Source organism: Rhinolophus sinicus, chromosome 8, assembly GCF_057876585.1.
Source record: "Rhinolophus sinicus isolate RSI-liver-muscle chromosome 8, RSI-T2T, whole genome shotgun sequence".
Lineage (NCBI taxonomy): Eukaryota > Metazoa > Chordata > Mammalia > Chiroptera > Rhinolophidae > Rhinolophus > Rhinolophus sinicus.
Window position 1 is genome coordinate 47,362,612 of NC_142508.1, and position 19,986 is coordinate 47,382,597.

Genomic DNA, 19,986 nt, shown 5'->3' on the forward strand with positions numbered 1-19,986 from the left:
GCGTCCCGTATGGTTGGGCGGAATTTCCGGTGTTACTGTCCACCTGGTTCTGCAAACCTGGGTGTTCTGTGCACACCGGACTCACCAGGACTGGCGGCCGTTCAGCAACTTGCAGAGAAGCACCGTAAGAAAAGGCAGCCACGTCCGCGCCTTGTAGGACCTGGAGGAAGGTTCGAGTGAGCTCACTAGATCGTGTCTCTCGCTGCTTCTCTTGGCCCCGCTTGGTACACGGATTTCGTTGTTGGTGTTATCTCTCATGGACCCAGCGCAGGTAGGAGCTGGTTTTAATCGGGGGTGTCTTCACCTTCCCCCCGCTGTCGTAGGATCTGGGGGTCCTGGCATGGGGGTCACTCGCGGCCCATGGTATGAAATCCAGAATGGGGTTTGCATGGAGAGATTCTCGTTTCTGACACTCACCAGTTTGCGGCTTGGAAGGAGGAAATGTAGCTTCTCAGAATCTCTCCAGCACACGCTGTCCGCGTGGACCTTCCCGCTGGGTGTAAGGTGGGCTGTTAGGTGCAGAGACTCGGTGTGGATTCTGGCCGTTACCCATTCCAGGACTGTGACCTTGTCTTAGTCCACTAATTATCTTTAGCCTACATTTTCTCGGGTATAAAATGAGTGTTACCTATGGTTCCCTCTTGGTTTAGGGAACTGGAAAGGGCCCTGGTGTTATATGTGTCTGTCCCCCAGCACGCCCCGGAGCATCATTCTGTACTCTTGCCAGAGAGGTGCCTTCCTGGGCCGTGTGTTGATCTTAGGGGCTCACCCCAAGAAGAATCTGGCCCTTGGGCCTTCCTGGTTCTGGCCTCTACATAACTGATGAGTGGAGTAGGAGATGGATAGCCTGGGGGGAAAGGTGGGTTTGGAATTGCTGCTGCTCTGCTGGGGCACAGAAGATTGCAGGTCAGGCTGAGAGCCAAGAAATCCCCTGAATTCATCTTTTGCAGTTGCCATCTTGCAAGGGGGGTTGGCTTGCCACTGACAGTAGTGAATCAATCTGCCTGTTTAAGACAGTGTTGGGACGAGGTCCAAGAGAGCAGTAGAGCCAGGCTCTTGGCCCCACATGGAACTGTAGTGGCTCAGTTATGTAACCCGCACATGCATAGAACGCATCCCTATGTAAAGCGCTTATGTAACCAGTTGGCCATCAGCTATAACCAGTTGGCCTTTAGCCCCTATTGTTCTGAATGCTATAAAGCTGTCGGGGAACTCGGATGTTGCTTCCTGTGTCTCGATCAGCGACCCTCAAGAATATATTGGTATGAACCCTCTCTCTGTGGCTCCATTGTTTTTCTTCAGCCTCACCATATCCAACATTCACCTGCCAGGAACTGAGTTCCGGCATTACACCTGGCGTTACACTTGGTGTAGTTGGCAAGATACAGTGGAGGCCGAAGGCATGGAGCTGCTCCCCCGGAGGGTGGGATCCCGGAGTGGCCCCCTACCAATATGTAGTTTGCAGTAGCCACATTGTTGGAGACCTGGCCCCCCTCCTCAGGAGTAGGAGGCAATGGATGGGTCCCCTAAGGTCTTGAAGGAGGCCTTATTGAAGTTGGAGGACTCTTTTGAAAAGTGCACTACCCGGTGGCTGCAGGTGCCGTGGGCTAGTTCTTTCTCACAGCTCTCCAAAAGGTGGTGGAGCAGTCTCTGCACATGGACACTCCGTCGCAGGAAACCCGTGAGAAGCTGCACTGGGAGCAGGAAATGCGATCTGCTTAGGAGAAAACTCGGGGTCTTTTAGAAGCAGAGGTACAGTCTTTGAGGGAGAGGACGGAGCAGCTACCCTAGCGTGAGGAGGCCTCTCCCACAGTTGTAGGCACCTCTGAGGAAGACAGTAAGGACGAGGAGGGGTTGGTACTCACTCCCTGTATCCAAGCCAGGCCCATGGTAACACAGAAGGTAAAGACGCAGCAACCCTGTAGGGCCCCAGGACAGTTGCCTCCCCTGCCCCAGGTGAGCAAGTATCAGGTGTTCCGATCGGATACCCAGGCAGAGCTGGTGGACTTGGGTTACTGCTTCCAGCAGAAGCCCCCTGAGTTGCTCGCCACTTGGTTACTGTGGTTACGGGATGTGGGGGTAGACGGTCTACTCCTGACGGGACCAGAGATGGGAAAGTTGGCTTCTGTCACCACCCACCCTACCTTGCAGCAGTGGTTACAAAATGCTCATCAAACTTGGGGTAACTACTCCTTCCTGGAATGGGTAATGGCTGTGTCCCGAGCTGCTTGGCCCAATGCCGGTGACCTCCTGGCAACCGGAACCACTGGTTAACTTACACGGACCTCCAGCAAGTATTGTAAGAGGTGGGCATGAAGAATGCTATTTACAATATAGGGACACACAGGCCAGATGAGGAGGTTTTTATGGCCGGTATACTAGACATGATCTTGCAAACAGCTCCCTCTGCCCTCTTCGGTCCCTTGGTGGCCATTTTGGCACCATATGTAGGACAACCAATGTATGTTGTCACTGGCACTGTAGCCAATCTGGGAGAGGCAGAAGCTGTGCACGTATGGAAGGGGGTACATAGCACCACCCAAAAGGGAAAAAGGGGACCCACTCGGGTCACCCAAACCCAAATGTGGGTTGACCTGCTAGAGGCGGGGACCAACAGGGAGAAATTGGGTGGAAAGTCTAACAAGATTCTGTTGGAATTGTGGCAGCAATTAAAGCTAGAACAGCCATTCAGATCCCTAAGAGAGAAGGAAAAACCTGCTGCCAAGGCCTCTCCCTGTGTCTGGCAGTTTCGCTACAGGACTACCTTGCCCCAAAACCCGGCACCTCAGGGGCAGCAGAGGCTGATGATTGGATCCTTCGTGTTGACTAGGAGAAGGCCCAGAGACCCGCTTGGTGGAGGAAAGCAGGGACCAGAGGCCTTATGTTGAATTAGCTATTTATTGGTTCCCCCTCAGTGTGCAGCGCCCTTGTCCTCGTGGACACAGGTGCGGAATGTTCACTCCTGCAGGAGAATCCCGAATGCCTTCCTGGGCTGCCAGCTGTCATTGACAGCTATGGTGGACAGTCCATCCGGGTGAAAGTGGTCCGTCTGGCCCGGGTGGATTGTGCCCGCACTTTTGCCGGTGTGGCAAATCATTTGGCTTGTTGGGTCTGTACGGAACTGGCCACGAGTTCAACCTCCAGGTTGCTGTGGAAAATTTGGCCAACTGCTCCAAACGGCAACGGCTATATAAATGGACAGCGAGGGACACCCTCTGGGACATGACTTGGACTGGACTGAAAATCTTTCTTGTGGTCCGGATGAAGATGGTCCTCTTTAGCCTCTGGCTGGCGCACTACCCTACTGGCCATAGCAGGTGTCACCTGCTTTTTGGTGGTCTGCTGCTGCAGCCTTTACTGTTCTGTGGCTTGTGGATGCAATGCTCCAGTTTCCTCACACAGGGTCCCTCGTGGAAGACACTTATTATGTAGATTTGAGGCGAGACCCTGGAGGGGTGGAGTGTTGGGGCGAGGTCCAAGAGAGCAGTAGAGCCAGGCTCTCGGCCCGACGTGGGAAAGTAGTGGCTTGGTTATGTAACCCGCACATGCACAGGACGCATCCCTATGTAAGCACTTATGTAACCGGGTGGCCGTTAGCCACTATTGTTCTGTATGCTATAAAGCTGTCTGGGCTGCTCCAGAGAGCGCAGATGTAGCTTCCTGTGTCTCAACCGACTGCCCTCGAGAATATATCAGTATGACCCTCTCTCTGTGGCACCGTTGTTTTTCTTCAGCCTTACCATATCCAACGTTCATCTGCTGAGAGCTGAGCTCCAGTGTTACACCTGGCGTTACAGACACTCACATGTGAAAAGCAAATCCATCACATATTCAGAGTGTATTTAAAAGGGGTGCTGCAATAAATCTAACTAAAAATAACATCACAGGGTGATCTCGTCCTAAATGCCTAACTGGACAGGTCATGGTGGGAAGTCATGCCCCAGGCCTAAAACTTCTTTAGTAAAAGGTTTATCTGTGCCTTAAGCACAATCTGTCCATTGTTCTTGTACTTCTAGGTTAACACACCTTTGAAAGCCAGCAGTAATCCTCTTTTCCAGACCCTTGATGTTGTAACCACCCTCAAGGGAGCACATGATCTTGTTAACTGTCCTATACCTTACCTTTTCCCATCTTCACAGAATCTTCCTTACTTTCCCACCTTAATTCCACATGTAAAGAAGTTGCAAAACTCATTCTCTGGAGATCTGAGATCTTGTTTCTGGGCAGTGTTGCCAGTTTGGCTCAAATAAACTCTTATAAAAATTCTCAACAGGTTTGGACGTTTCTTATGTCAACATCAGTAACGATGGTGTGCAGGTCCTTTTTAGACACAAACACACGACAGGCTCTAGATTGCCCTCTAGCATGGCACCCTGTTTACTTTTGTCATAACCCTAATCACTGTCAGGACTTGCCTTATTTGTCCTCCATGTGGTTCCCTTTCTCACTGCATTTCATGCTCCCTCCTATGTCCCCTCCTTGGAGAGGCCTTCCACACTCACCCCATTTAAAGTCATCCCAATCTCTGATACCCTCACTCTGTTTTGTTGTCTGTAGACTCCTAGCTCTTCGAGATCGTAGTTTTGCATTCTTTTTTGGGTACCTGTCCTCAACCCTGGAACATGGCCTCCTGTTCTCTGCCTTATCCTCAGACCTAGAACAGTACAGGACCTGTAAGTGGGGCTCCATAAGTGGTTAATGAGTGAGTAACTCCTCAGGGACTCCTACCATGGGCTACAAGGCCATGCTACATCTGCATCCCCTTCTGCTCTCTCCCGTTCCTCCTTGCTCGCTGCTCTCTAGCTAAGCTGTCTTGAACATTCCAAGCTCTTTCCCACTTTCGGGCCTTTGCCCATGCAATTTCCCCAGCCCGGAAAACTGCCTCCAGATCTCTGCAGGGCTGCCTCCTTCCTCCCTTTCCAGCTCTGCCCCAGTGTCACCTCTTAGAAGGGTCTTTCCCTGGCCTTGCTAGTTCTAGATAAAGCATCCCGTCCCCACCTGCCCATCTTCTGAAATCTTTGTGCACAGAATCTGGTATAGTTACAAAAGCAGACACGAGGGCTTGGCTCATTTTTTTATTCAGAGTGTTCTGGGAGCAAAGAGGAACAATAAGGACTAAAACAACCGTAAGAGCTGGCCTTCGTTTAGCACTTGATCTGTGCTGAGGCAGAGTTATCCCCACCTTACAGTTAGGTTTTTATCATCCCTACTGTATAGAAGAGGAATTTGAGGCCCGCCAAAGGTCACATAGCCCCTAAGTAGCCAAAAGTCAACACGTGGTACACTGACCACCACAGCCAGTGTTCTTAATCACCCTTCCACCCACAGTAGACGAGGGACGCCCGGAGGTTACACCTCGTGTGAACTTTGGAAGGCAGGGAGGTGTCCCTTTGACATGTGGACTTGGGAATGAGGGGGGTGGCGGACCTTCCAGCCAGATGGAAGTGTGTATACACAGGCAGGGAGTATCTCTGAGGTGGTCTCAGGAGAGTGAGATTGTGTGATTTTTCATGGAGGCTCAAATTCTGTTTGTGTTTCTGAGACACGTGACTCTGGTGACTTGCTAGAGCTGCCTGAGCCTCAGGTCACTGGCTGTGCCGTAGAGATGATAATGGTGTTTACATCATAGCTGTGGGTGGGTTAAGGAAAGTAGGGAGAACACCAAGCACTGACATGTGCCAAGCACATGTGTTTGCTTCATGAATATTTTTTCTTGAATTCTCACAACCACCTAGAGAAGTGGGAACACCTACTGTATTGATGTGGAATCAAGGCTCAGAGAAATAAGTTGACTTCCCCCAGAGTGCAGAGCAGGCAAGTATCATTCCCAGTGGGCTAGACTCCAAGTCGGAATCTAGCTCCAGAGCTGGACCGTGGCTGTGAAGCCTCAGCATGGCTCAGCACACAGTGAGGACCAGCAAGCCTCAGCTGCCACTGCTTTTGTCATGTTTGGTACTTTAATCATTGTCATGTCCTCCCTCCTCCTCTTCATTCCCAAAGTGCTTGTTGTCTGTGCCTCTCAGGCCACGTGGCCTTGCCAGCGTCTTGTGTCTTTCATGAATGGTTTCGGCATAGAAAGCTTTTGTCTCTAACACAATCACATTCTATCCAACGGCTGTGTCTGACTCTTTGGAACCTGTCACAGAGCTAGTCTCCCAGGAAGTGCTCAGTGATACGGGCCTTGGGGCTCTGTGGTCCTTTACCAATGACTGGGCATCGGGCTCTAATCCCATCTCACTGGCCCTGGACCAATGAAGCTACCTCTGTTTCACTTTTCAGGCATCAATTACCTTCAAGGATGTGGCAGTGATCTTTACCCAGGATGAGTGGGGGCAGCTGAAGCCTGCCCAGAAAACCCTATACAGAGAAGTGATGCTGGATACCTGTAGGCTCCTGGTCTCTCTGGGTAAGGCCTCACTGCTCCTTTCTGTGGGGACCTACAGCCTCCTTCATTCCACTTTTTGTTGAGAAGATTTCTACAGGATGCTCTCTCTCCACCTCGCAACCCTAACATGTATTGGTTTTACCTTCTCCTGCCTTGTCTCCTTGTATCTCCTATAGGGAATTTTGGGCAAGAAACATAGTTCCCTTCAAAATGTCTCAGATACCGAAGGAGAAGGATCTGTAGGAGGCAATGTGGGTTTCTTTTAATATTCAAGGGCAAGATGTCCACTTGGGTACCATGAAAGGCTAACATCAGGAAATAGAAGAAATCTTGATTAGATCTTGGCCTCAGGGACTTCTGATCTTTATGTCTCTTTGTGAGTCTTCTTGTGCCATTCTCAGCAGATTGGCTTTTTCTGCCACCGGTTGTTGATACCAAGAAGTGGCCACCCCTGTCCTCGTTCTAAGAAAACCCCCAATTACTTGTCTCTACCTCTCTCTGTTTTTTTCATTCTCTGTCTTCCTCTCCACCTGACTTTCTGTACCGATATCCTAGTGGCAGGAAGTAGCCACCTGTGGCCACACTCCCCTTTACCTCTCACTCCAGTGCTTGGCACAGACTGGCCGTAGTCTGTCCGTTGCCCAGATTCCCATAAGATGGAAACTGAGTGGCCAAGCTTGGTTGGTTCATGGCCTGGTCAGCAGGACCCGTGGGTAATGGGATGTTGTTCTGAAACTAAGAGAACAAGGCAGGACACCAGGGGGCATCTTTCTTTACACACAGTTCATGTAAAAGGCTCCTTTGGCCCCTGAGGCCTACCTGCTCATCCCTTGTGTCCTGAAGGCTGGGCCATGAACCTCTCTTGGTATGGGAGACCATTTTAGGGAGTACAAACACGAGAAATGGCACTGATAGACGATCAGAGAAAGCCGTTCCTTTTTCTCTTTCCTGCTTGCTGATTGTTTAGGGAGGAAGTACCTGTTTTGTGCTGTCTTTTTTAATGCCCCTTTGACTATTGGTAATTTCCCTTTGCAACAGAGGGGACAGCCTCAGACTCCCAGCCCTGAGCAGGCAGTGTGAGTTCACGGAGACTTAACAGGGCTAGTTTGATTTTCTTGTAGTAACTTTCCACTTATGACAAATAAAACTCGTTTTTCAATTTCTCGCATTGACACAAGATTCCCTTTTTGAAGACATATATCAAAATAAAAAGTGGGTCAGTGTAAAGAAAAGCAGTTAATAGCAATGGTCATAATGAATGCTCTATGAGCGCTGGTGCTCGTGGGTCCTGTGACTGCATTTGAACAGTTTGGGGGGTTCTCTAAAATGGAGTTCAAGGGAGATGGATCGGCCTCGACAGCCAGCACTACCTCACTCAGCCTTTAGGACCCAGTGATGGTATTCTTGGCCTTGGTTCCCAGGTCACAGATCAACTTGGACAAGAGCAGCCTTATTCCAAGGTCTCCTCTCTGTCCCGAAATCCCAGACAGCATTGAGACATTTCTTTTTGTCTTTGCTAAAATATGCATATCTTATTTCTTTCTCCATAAACAGGATGTCCAGTTCCCAAATCAGAGCTGATCCACCTACCAGAGCATAGGCAGGAGCTATGGATGCTGAAGAGAGGCCTCTCCCAAAGTGTCTGTCCAGGTGGGTGGCCAAGATTTAGGCAGTGGGTGTCATGGCAGCCTTAACTGTGAGGGGACCACTGCCTCTGGAATTCCGGGGGAAGCTTCTTGTGGTCTCCTTGGGTGCCTGGTTGGGGTAGAGCCCTTTGTTTTGAGGTCCCTCTGCCCTCGCACCTCAACACATTCTTTACTGCTGCCTGTGAAGAACCTGTCCTGGTAGGTAAGAGTGAGGCTCTGGGTTCCAACTGCTTGCTCTTAAAACCTGCCTTTGCCCCTCACCAGCCCTGTGACGATAGGGAGGTGGGGTGGCGTTTTTGTGCCTCCTTTAGCTAAGTTAGGCTAGGTTAATGCTCATGGCAGTAACAGATAACCTCCAAAATCTCAGTGGCTCAACACATGAAAAATATTTTTCTCACTCATGGCAGCGTGGGTCAGCGTGGGAGTTCATATCATATCACGCAGTCACTCGTGTGCCTTCTGTCATCCGTATGTGGCGTTATGGTTACCCTGGCATCATTCTGCTGGCAGAGGGGAAACAAGAGGAAGGATAGAGTCACACCCAGCTGCACACACACACATCATTTCCCCTTGCATTCTGTTCGAGAACTCAGCAGTTGGCCATCCCTCTTAGGACGCAGCAGGGATACGAGCTTTAGCTCTGTGCCCAAGGAAAAGAGCAGATGGGTTTGTTCTGCATTGATCCAGTCTGCTGCACTCAGCCTACTCTTGAAAAATGAAAGTGGTAATAATTTCTAACTCATTGGGCTGTTTGAAGGTATAATCATTTAAGGCATGAAGTTGCTTAGCACCATGCCTGAGCTCAACTATTAGGATCTTTCATGTAATGATATCAATCACAATGCATAATATCTCACATGTCCTTCTGGACTCAGAAGAGAAAGAGCCATCTTACTATATGTGCCTATACTCTGCATCCCACCTTCCTCCATTCATTTATCCATCTTCCCATTTGTCAGCCAGAAACAATCCCCAGCTCCGTTGGCTTCCTATCCCTTCTTTACTATAAAACCTGGTAATGACGAGCAGGGAAAAGAAAGAGGAACATACGTTAGTGTGGTTCTAATTAATTTATTTAGCACTATCTAATTAATTTATTTAGTAATATGCAATCGCAAAAGACAAAGGCAATTAATAGAATATGCTAATGACAGAAAGTAAAGGCAATTAAGACAAAGATATATATAGATCTATCTATCTATCTATATAGATATATATATATAACAATGATATGCCAAAGAAGCTCACCAAACCATGGAAAACTATGCTGGTGCTTTGATCTTAGACTCCCCAGCCTCCAGAACTGTGAGAAATAATTTCTGTTGTTTATAAGCTACCCAGTCTGGTATGTTATAGCAACCCAAGTGGACTAAGATATTAATTTAGTCTTCTGAAAAATGCTTTTTAAAAATTCAGCATTATAAGAATCATGGTATGTGAGCCACAGTTTTCTTTCTCAAAATACTCTATCTAGTATATCGCAATGTATTTTTCCATTTTTGTGGACATTTACCTATTTCCATAATTATATCCAAAAAAATCTGACTGCACTAAACTGATCAGTAAATGATTTAAATCCATTATTTTTTTCCCTCTGGTCACCCCCTGCTGCTATGGAGAATCTTATGTATGTGTAGTCATCCACATGTGCAGGAGTTTTAGTTGTAATTTTTTTTATGAGTGGAATGACTGGATGATGGAAAACACCTTTACAAGATGTTGCCCAGGGTTTTGTAAAGTGGTTTTACCAATTTATTAACTTCACCAGCAATGAATGAGAGATTCCAGGGACCACATCCGGTTCCACATCTGATATTGTCAGGCTCTATAACTGTATTCAATTGAATGAGTGCATAGTGGTTTCTCACTCTGGTCTTTCTTTATATTTACTTTGTTTCTACTGAGGTTGAGCTCATGTGTTTTTTGGCCAATGTATATCTTCTGTGAAATATAAGTTCATGATTTTTTTTTTTTTTTTTTTTTTGCCTATTTTTCTAGTAAAGGTTTTATGCTGCTTTAGATTTTTAAGAATTTTTGTAAATTCCTTATATTAATGTTCTATTAACTGTATATGTAGCAAATATATTCTAGTTTTTGCTGTATTTTTTTCTTTAATCTGTCTGTTATTGACTAGAACTTATTAATAATACTTTTTGACCATACGTGAATTAATTTTATTCAAATATTCAACGTTGGCATCGTCATCATCTAATACAGCACCCATCTCACATTTTCTCCTGTCTATATTGTGTGAAATGAATCGTGATTGATGTTAGAGATTTTATCCCAAATCACAAGTTCCCTTAATACTGTCATTAGAATTGTTTCTTTTATTAAAATATTTTTATAGGTGTAATTGTGATACCACATTTAACAACTTGTTCTATAGCTTTCAAAGGAACCTTCAAAAGTTCATTTTTAAGTAAACTTTTTATTTTCGAATCATTTGAGGTTTATAGAAAAGTTAAATAAATGACACAGTGTTTTGTGTCCTCTTCCTTCACCTGTTATTGCTCCTGTGTTAGTATCGTATTAATACATAACTGTGTTACGCATGTTAAGTTTAGTTTATTAACTGAACTCCAGACTTGGAATTTACCAGTTTTAACACCCATGTCCCTTATCTTTTCCTGGATCCAGTCTGGGGTAACATATCTCATTTGATTATGTGCCCTTAGTCTCTTCTGGCCTGTGATGGTTTCTCAGTCTCACCTTATTTTTCATGTTGTTGGCAATTTTGAACCAGAATTCTAGTCAGGCCTATTGTAGAATGTCCTTCAATTTGGTTTCGGTGCTACATGACTCGTGTTCAGACTGGGATAATAGGTTTTGGTGAGATTAGCACAGGTGAGTGTCCTTCTCATCAGCTCATGTGAGGGACACATAATATGCACACGTCACTGCTGATGGTGACTTTAATCGCTGGCTTAAGGTTGTATCGACCAGATTTCTTCACTGTGAAGTTATTATTTTTCCCTTCCTGTATTCTCTTCTTTGGAAGTGAGTCTCTAAGTCCAGCTCACACTCAAGGGGAAGAGAAGTACCTGCATATATTACTAGGAATCTTCTATGTATTATGACAACTTGTCTCGTCTCCCACATTTATTTATTTATCCAATTGGTCCTTTGTCAGTGTGGACTCGTGTATATTTGTTTTAGACTTTGGGTTGTAATCCAATATTATATTTATTTGTTTTATTTTGCAAACTCTGGACCTTGGGAGCTCTTTCAGGGTGGCTTCTGTGTCCCTTTGATATGTCCCTATTCTTTAGTTTTTGAGGACTTTCTTATTTTCTGGTACTATGAGAGGCCAGATTTCTCTCTTTTCCCTGTCTCTGCCATGGAATCAGCTGTCTCTCCAAGGATCCCTGCTTCCCTTTCCTAAGTACTATCAAATAGTAGTACTGAGAACCAAGCTCTAGGTACTGGGGGGGCACGTGGCTACAGTGTTGCTTCTAGACCCTCTCAGAACAGAGCTAAGGAATACAGGTGTGTACACTATACTCATTTTCCAACTCTAATCTTGTTGGACATGATTCACTCTAGTCTTCCCTCTTTGCTTTTTTGTAACTTTCTTCTCTGACCATGACAAACCTGGCTTCTATCTGTCTTACCTACCGTTTATTGACTTATTTTTTCAACTCAATTATACATGTAAAGTAGTTTCCCTGGGAAACAAATTTACCATCTAGATTAAAATGTTTATGTGTATGTATTTCGGAACCACGGTTGGGAATGAGTTATCTATGCAGAGATACAACTTAAGTTACGCGATTTTCCACTGCACAGGTGAGAGGCACGCTTAACCCCTATGTAGTTCCGGGGTCAACTGTAGTTAGTTTTCTCTTTAGCCTTACATTGTGCATCCAAAGCACCATTTTCCAAAGTTAACTCATGTCGCCTTATTCCACCCACCCTTCAATGAGGTTATGCCTTACATTTATAATTCACTTAGGTTCATTTGTCACAGTGTGCGTTTCATCCTGGGATCCCCTGACGTCCTATTTTTTTGTTGTTTGGTTTGGTTTTAATTTTCACACATTAATATTCACTCTCTGTAATGTACAGTTCTGTGGGTTTTGGCAAATGCGTAGAGGCATGTACCCCCCACCCCAGTACAATACAATACAGTTCCATTACCTACAGGTTTCCCTTGGCATGCCCTCTATAGTCAGCCACTTTCCCTTTCCCCATTCACTAGCAACCCCTGATCTGTTTTCTGTTTCAATCGTTTTACTCTTGCCAGAATGATATGAATGGAATCTGTTACCTTTTGAGTCTGGCTTTTTTCACTTGCAGAATGCATTTACTATTCATCCACGTCATTGGGTGAATCTACAACTCATTCTTTTTTTTTTGCTGAGTAGTATCACAACGTTTGGCTACATCAGTTTGTTTATCTATTCACAGTCTTGGCTGTTTCTGGTATAAACGAACAAACGAATAAACCTGCTGTAATAATTCACATACAGGTTTTTGTGTGAGTATAAAACTTCCGTTCATTTGCAAAAACATTTAGAAATTGGATTGCTGGGTTGACTTCAAAGTGACTTCCAAAGTGGCTCATTCCCACTGGAAATGAGGAAGAAGTCCTGTGATCCATATCTCACCAGCATTTGGTATTGGCAATTTTTTTCTTTAGAATTTTAGCCATTTCTAACATATGTAGAGGTAACTCATTGTGGTTCTAATTTTCATTTCTCTAATGACAAATGATTGTCATTAGACAATCAAATGTCTAATGACATATGCCCCTTTTGCACATGTGTAACTTCTTTTGTGAATTGTCCAGATCTTCTGCTCATTTTGTTGTTACTGTTTTCTTATATTTGAGTTTTAAGGATTCTTTATAGACATGAGTCCTTTATCAGATATATGATTTGCAAACATTTTTCTCCATCTGTAGCTTATTTCATTCTCTTAATAGTATCTTTCATAGAGCAAACATTTTTAATTTTGGTAAAGTCCAATTTATCAATTCTTTTAACAATTGAGTTTTTCTTATCAAAATATTCATTGCTGAACACTATGTCTCACAGATTTTCTCCTATCTAGAAGTTTTATATTTTTATGTTTTACATTTAGGTTCATGATCCATTTTGAGTTATTTTTTTCTATAAGAGGTGTCAAGGTATATTTTTCTACCCCTTATGAACATCCAGAGTCATTTATTGAAAAGACTGTCTTTCTCCATTGAATTGACTATGCATCTTTCAAAAAGGAGCTTACTATATTTGAAGGTGGCTATTTCTGTGTTCTCTGTTCTATTCCACAGATCTATGTATGTTTATTCTTTCAGCAACACCACAGTTTTGATTACTGTAACTTCATAGTAGGTTTTAAATTGGGTGAGGTATATCCTCTGACTTTGTTCTTTTTCTGAATTATTTTGTCAATTCTACTTCCTTTGCCTTTTCATATAAATTTTATAATTGCCTTTGTAGTATCGTCAAAAAGAACTGGATAGAATTTTCATTGAGATTATGTTGACTTGAAAGAGTAAACTTTATTTTTTTCCTTATGCTTGAAATTGATTTACACTGGTTTACTTTTATTTTATTTTTTATTGGGGAATATTGGGGAACAGTGCATTTCTCCAGAGCCCATCAGCTCCAAGTAGTTGTCCTTCAATGTAGTTGTGGAGGGCACAGCTCAGCTCCAAGTCGAGTCTCCGTTTTCAACCTTTAGTTGCAGGGGGCACAGCCCACAATCTCATGTGGGAATTGAACCGGCAACCCTGTTGTTCAGAGCTCGGGCTCTAACCAACTGAGCCATCCGGCCACCCCAACTTGAAAGATTGAATTGGGAAGGATTGACATCTTAACAGTTCTGAGTCTTCCAATTCATGATCATGGAATATTTTTCCATTTATTTAGATCTGCTCCGATTTTTTCCACCAGTGTTTTGTAATTTTTAGCATACAAATTCCACACGTATTATTAGATTTGCACTTAATCCATTCTATTCCATAGGTTTTTAAGAGTCTCTTTTTTTTAATCATAAGTGGAATTTTGTTGATTGATTTTTCTGTCTGTTGATGTAATCAGTTTTCTTTCTTTTTTTTTTTTAGTCCTTTAATAGGGTCAGTTACATTGATTTATTTTTATATGTTGAACCAGCCTTTCATTCCTGCATTGAGTCTCTGTTCTTTGAGATGTATTAATATTATATTTCATATTTTGGATTCAGTTTGCTAATATGTTGTTCGTATTTTTGTGTCTTTGATCTTGAGAGATATTAGTCTGTAGTTTTTGTAATATCGGTTTTCAGTTTTAATATTAAGGTAATGGTGACCTCATAAAATGAGATGGAGAGTGTTCCATCCTCTTCTGTTTTCTGGAAAAGATTATATAGAATTGATATTTGGTATTATTTCTTCCTTAAATGTTTGGTACAATTTAACAGTAAATCATCTGGCCCTATGTTTTAGCCCTTTATTCTTCCACATAAGTTCTAGAATCATCTTTTTAAGTTCTATGAAAAACATTATTGTGAATTTATCTAGAGTGTATTGAATTTATAAGTCCATTGAGGAAGAATGAACACCTTTATATTGTCAATATTTCCATTTACATAATGCCTCTATGTAAATATTTATAATTTTCGCTATCTAGATTATATCTGTTTTGTGTCTTTTTACCTGGCTATTCCTCTGGCACAGCAGACTCAATATATCTGCTCGTATTGTGCTCACTTCTACCTTGTAAACTTTGGGGAATAGCAATGACTGTACTCATTGGCACCCCAGTCAAAATCCTGGGAACCTGCTTGCCCTCTGCCTCTGTGTGTTTCTACCTCCATATCTCCAACATCCTCTCATGCCCTGAAATTCTCTAGGCATCTGGGTTTCACTCAAGACTGATTTTGTACATTCTGTCTCCTTTGCCTGCAACACCCCTTTCCACTTCCTCTGTCAGGCAGTTTCTGCCTCTCTATTAGGAAACAACTCCTGGTGCACCTCCTGGGAAACCTCTTATGATTTCTCTCTCTCTCATCTGGACCAGAATTAGTGCATCTTACTTGTGCTTTCCTAGCACGATGATGAGAGGTTCTCTCTTAGAGCCAACATACTGTATATAATGTCATCATAATTCTGTCCACCCTCCTTGACTCAGGACTATAAGGAAAATTCTTTCACCAGACCTTCTGTCCTCTGCCTCAGCATCCCCTCTTGAGTTTTCCCTGTTTAAACGTCAAGAGCCCAAGGAACAGAAAAGAACAAAATCATAAACCTGGGTTTCAGAAATGTGAAAACATAACATGCTCAGAGGCATTATTTTCCCTCAAAAAGTGGTGATTTTGTTTCTTCTGTGTTGGCGTCACTAATAGGTCACTCTTGTGTACTGAATTCTTTTTCAGGAGCCAGAGCAAAATCAGAGACTACAGAGTCAACCACTTGTCAGCTGCTCTTGTCTGAGGCACCCTCACTTCAGTTATGGCTGAGACAGGGAGCTTCAAGGAACCCCAGGACTGGACAAACCAAAACTCAAGAAGGGCCATCAGAAATGCAGGAAGGAATCTTAAGGCCAGTGACAGAGCCCCACAAGAAGACTGGCACTGGGAAGATGAACCCTAAATGCAATGAGCTGGGGACAGATGACAGTCTACACTCAAGGATTTTCCAGGAGCGAGTCTCTTTAGTAGGTGTTCTCCATGACAGTCATGCACACAGACAAGTTAAAGACCCCATGAATCAAGCAGGGAAGAACCATTACGAATCCAGTGAATGCCAGAATGTCAGGAATCGGGATCTTGTGCGGGACTGTGTCCGTGCCAAAGCAAAGCTCTATGCGTGCATACAGTGTAGGAAGACCTTCAGGTGGATGTCAGACCTCATGCAGCACCAACAGATTCACACTGGAGAACAGCCTTTTGAATGCAAAGAATGTGGGAAAACCTTTTGCAACAGTTCTGCTCTCAGGCGACACATGAAGAGTCACACTGAAGAGAAGCCCTATGAGTGCAGTAAATGTGGAAAGGCCTTCCTCAACCATTCTAATTTAATTAAGCATCGGAAGACCCACACTGGAGAAAAACCCTTTGTATGCAAAGACTGTGGGAAAGCCTTTTGCTACAGATTTAATTTGAGCCAACACATGCAGATTCACACTGGCGTGAAGCCTTATGAGTGCAGTGACTGTGGGAAAGCTTTTTGTCGCAAGTCACACCTTACGGAGCACAGGCGGATTCACACAGGAGAGAAGCCCTATGAGTGCAGTAAATGTGGAAAATCTTTCTCCTTCCACTCTGGGTTTGCCCAACACAGTTGGATCCACACTGGCGAGAAACCCTTTAAGTGCAAAGAATGTGGGAAAACCTTTTGCTCCAAGTTTAATTTGTGTCAACACATGAATATTCAACACATTGGAGGGAAGCCCCATGCATGCAATAAATGTGGAAAGGCCTTCGCCCAACACTCACCTTGCAGTCATCATATGACTCACACCAGATAAAAACCCTTTGCCCGCAAAGTCTGTGGGAAAGCCTTTTGCTATCATACTGCTCTATTTCAGTAGACACATGATGACTCAGGCTGGAGAGAAGCCCTATGGTGCACCAAGCGTAGGAAAGCTTTCATTCTCAAGTCCCACCTCATAAAACACCAACAGATTCACATGAGATAAGCCAGTAAATGTGGAATTGCTTTCACTTAATATTCATCTTTATCCAGCATAATAGGATCCTCACTGTAGGAAATGGTATTTTTTACTACTTCGTGAATTAACCAAAATGCCTCCTTTGCTCTCATGTTCCCATGGTTGAATCCTCTCATTCCCCTCTCCCTTGCACCACCATGGCCTGTTTTCTCCACGGCTGCTGGCTCCTCACAGGACTGTGAGGTGTTTCCTGCTTAGTGTAGTGCTCTGGAGCCATAACACGTGGTGTCAAATCCCAACTCTGCTGGCTAGAGCTGTATCGCCCTGTGCAGGTTATTAAATTTCCCTCTGCTTCAGTCTCCTCAGTGGTAAAATGGGTAATTTAGTGATGTAGTACTTACTTCACAGGGCTGTTGTGAGAGTAAATGGTTTCATGTATGACAAACCTAAGATAGAATCCGTTGCTGAGTGAGTGTGGATTGGCTGTTGTGACTCCACTGTGTCATGGCTGGATTCAAGATCTTTCTGGAGCAATTTGTGAAGTTTTTGGTTAAACAGCATTGACACCAGAGACAGTCAGACCCAGATTCCCAACTTGGATCCGGTGCTTACCATTTTCACCCATTTCAGTAAATCAAATTATTTTCTTGACCTTCTTTATCTTCCTCTACAAATGGTGCCTTTCAAGGAATCTGCATCATTAGGACCACCTAGACTGAATTATTTCATTCCGTTTTACTTAGGATGTAAAAAGACTCTAAGACATAAAAAGCAACATCAGCAAGGTAGTGGAATAGGAGGTTCCAGCCTTCATTCTGTCACAAACTCCAATTTGACAATGATTCACACACAAAAATGCCTTCTCGAAAGCTCTAGTATCCAGGTGAGAGATTTCAGCACTCAGGTAGAGCAAAGAAATGAGAAAAGATGCATGGTAGATAGGATCAACAGTTTCAGTTCACTTCATCACCTCTACCTAAATCCACTTAGATAAGCACTGAGAGAGAGTCTCTCCACTCAGAAGTTCTCTCATGGAAAAGTGAACTGTTTGACTTTGTAAATCCAGGGTCCAGGCCCGCCCCAGCAGACCTGGGTTCCAGCAGTTTCCAGGGTTACTGCAGCTCCCACCCACCTACCATCCTAGTGGCCTGCACTCAGAGACCCAGGCTTAGTCCTTCCCCAGTGCACCCTGGGGCCGAGGTACTCCCCTCAGACTCAGGTTCCAGAACTATGTGCCCAGTTTCCAGGCCGGGCCCTCTGGACTAGCACCCATGAACACAAGTAGGCCCACCCCAGTTGTTCCTGGCATCAGGTCACCCCCTCAATCTCAGATTCTAGACCCAGCTCTATGGGCCCAGGTTCTATTCTACCCCATATGATGCAGATGCCAGGTCAGCCCTGGGAGACCCAGGCTCCAGGCCTGCCACTTTGGTCCTGGTTACAGGCCAGATCCTGTGCATTTAGGCCCCTGCTGCCAGAGGCTGAGGCTCTAGGCCCACCCCAATGCCAGGTCGAGCCTAGGCTCCTGGCCTGTCCATATGGATAGGCTATGTGGCTAGGTCCTTGACTGGCCCAGTGCCAAGGTCTGGGTGATTGTGTTGGTGTCAGGCCAGCTCCTACAGACCCTGGCACCAGGCCTGTCAACCCAGGACTCTGGTACCAGGCTTTCCTGAGAAATCCACCAGCTGCCTCTCCCAGAATGTCTGCACAATCTGATTGGTAAAAGGCTTTCCATGCTGAAGCCTATCTATCGTTACTGGAAGAGGAACTTCTTTAAATTTGCAGACGCCAATGCAAGGCTGCTGGAATTATGAACAATCAAGAAAACAGTGCCACCAAAGGAATGAAATAAAGCATCAGTAACTGACCCTAAAGGTGTGGAGATCGAAAAAATAATTATCAAGGAAGTTCCATGAGCTCCAAGACAGCTAAGCAGATAGACAGCTAAGCAAAATCAGGATAGCTGTGAACAACACAAGATGTTGAACAATGGGATAGAAATCATAACCAAACACATTATGGGACTGAAGAACAATGACTGACCTAGAAAATTGAATACAGAGCTTCAAAAGTGAACTTGATCAGGCAGAGGGAAGAACCAGCGAGTTCAGAAACAGTCCTGAAAGTACACAGAAACAAAAAGGAAAGAAAGAGCAAAGAAAGTCTACTGGACTCAGAGGACACTAAAATAAGCCCTCACATTTGTTTTTGCTTGTTTGTTTTTATAATACAAGTACCTGACTTAGCTTTGATTGTCAAGGCATTCATTTCAAAGAGGCATCTGCTTCAAAAAGAGCTATCGTGAATCGACACATTGCCAGCCACACAAATAGCTAAAGAGCCAGGCCACCTTCCCCCACGGAGGCTCCTTTGTTTTAGAGGTCTTTGTTGATATTATTAGGTTGGAGCAAAAGTAATTGTGGTTTTTGCAATTATGAACCTTTTAAACTGCAATTACTTTTGCACCAACCTAATAATAACTGACCACTTGGACTACTTGTTTTCTCTTCCAACACTTTAAATTCCCACCCTTATATTTTAAATTCACCAATAAAGAGTGAGCCTGCGAAACCCTAGGCCCCCACCCTCAACCCCAATATAAGTGGAACCCTAAGTGTGCTCCCTCTACCTGCAAATTTGCTGTGTGGCTCCAGGTGTACTGTGTAGTTTCCAGGTCTTGTAAGTAATAAACCTGTATATTTTCAAAGTTTCCTGATGGTTATTGCTAAAGGGTTTCTTGCAATCGTAATAAGAGACACATGGACTGATCTAGCCACAACATTGGTTATTGATAGGCTGAGACCAGTACAAACAGATACCATCAAGCAAACCAATATACAGTCAGCCTTTTGTATCCACAAGTTCTGCATCATTGGGTTCAACCAACCATGGATCAAAGGTATTTGGGAAAAAAGTTACATTGTTGCTGACATGCCATGTAGTTAGGCCTATATAGTTCAGTACGATGGTTGCATCTGTACTGAACATGTACACTTTTGTCATTATTCCTTAAATAATATAGAATAGCAACTATTTGTATTAGGCCACCCCCTCAATCCCAGATTCTAGACCCAGCTCTATGGGCCCAGGTTCTAGTCTACCCCATATGACCCAGATGCCAGGTCGGCCCTGGGAGACCCAGGCTCCAGGCCTGCCACGTTGGTTCCTGGTTACAATCTAGAGATGATTTAAGATGATTTAAGGTATGGGCAGGATGTGCTTAGGTTTTATGCAAATACTGTGCCATTTTATATAAGGGACTTGAGCATCTGCAGATTTTGGTATCCACAGGGTGTCCTGGAGCCAATCCCCTGTGGATACCGAGGGATAACTGTACACACGGAAGTTGAAAAAGGGG

General features: G+C 44.4%; 1 protein-coding gene across 3 annotated transcripts; it reads left to right on the forward strand.

Moving 5' to 3' along the window:
* LOC109433988 (zinc finger protein 805-like) lies at window positions 1-19,335 on the forward strand. 3 transcript variants are annotated; one of them, XM_088800183.1, is made up of 4 exons: window positions 1-271; window positions 6,280-6,406; window positions 7,940-8,035; window positions 15,391-19,335. In XM_088800183.1, the coding sequence occupies exons 1-4, from the start codon at window positions 257-259 to the stop codon at window positions 16,482-16,484; spliced, it is 1,332 nt and encodes a 443-aa protein (XP_088656309.1). In that variant the 5' UTR covers window positions 1-256; the 3' UTR covers window positions 16,485-19,335. The 3 variants fall into 3 exon arrangements, with proteins under 3 accessions (XP_088656309.1, XP_088656310.1, XP_088656311.1); XM_088800184.1 differs by lacking the exon at window positions 7,940-8,035; XM_088800185.1 differs by lacking the exon at window positions 6,280-6,406 and having other exon boundaries at window positions 2-271.
* Window positions 19,336-19,986: the final 651 nt, after the last annotated feature.

What these genes read in the sequence shown, in the direction of transcription:
- LOC109433988 (XM_088800183.1), top strand. An exon ending in TAGGCTCCTGGTCTCTCTGG is followed by an intron (nt 6,407 to 7,939) that starts GTAAGGCCTCAC and finishes CTCCATAAACAG; the next exon opens with GATGTCCAGTTCCCAAATCA. An exon ending in CTCCCAAAGTGTCTGTCCAG is followed by an intron (nt 8,036 to 15,390) that starts GTGGGTGGCCAA and finishes ATTCTTTTTCAG; the next exon opens with GAGCCAGAGCAAAATCAGAG.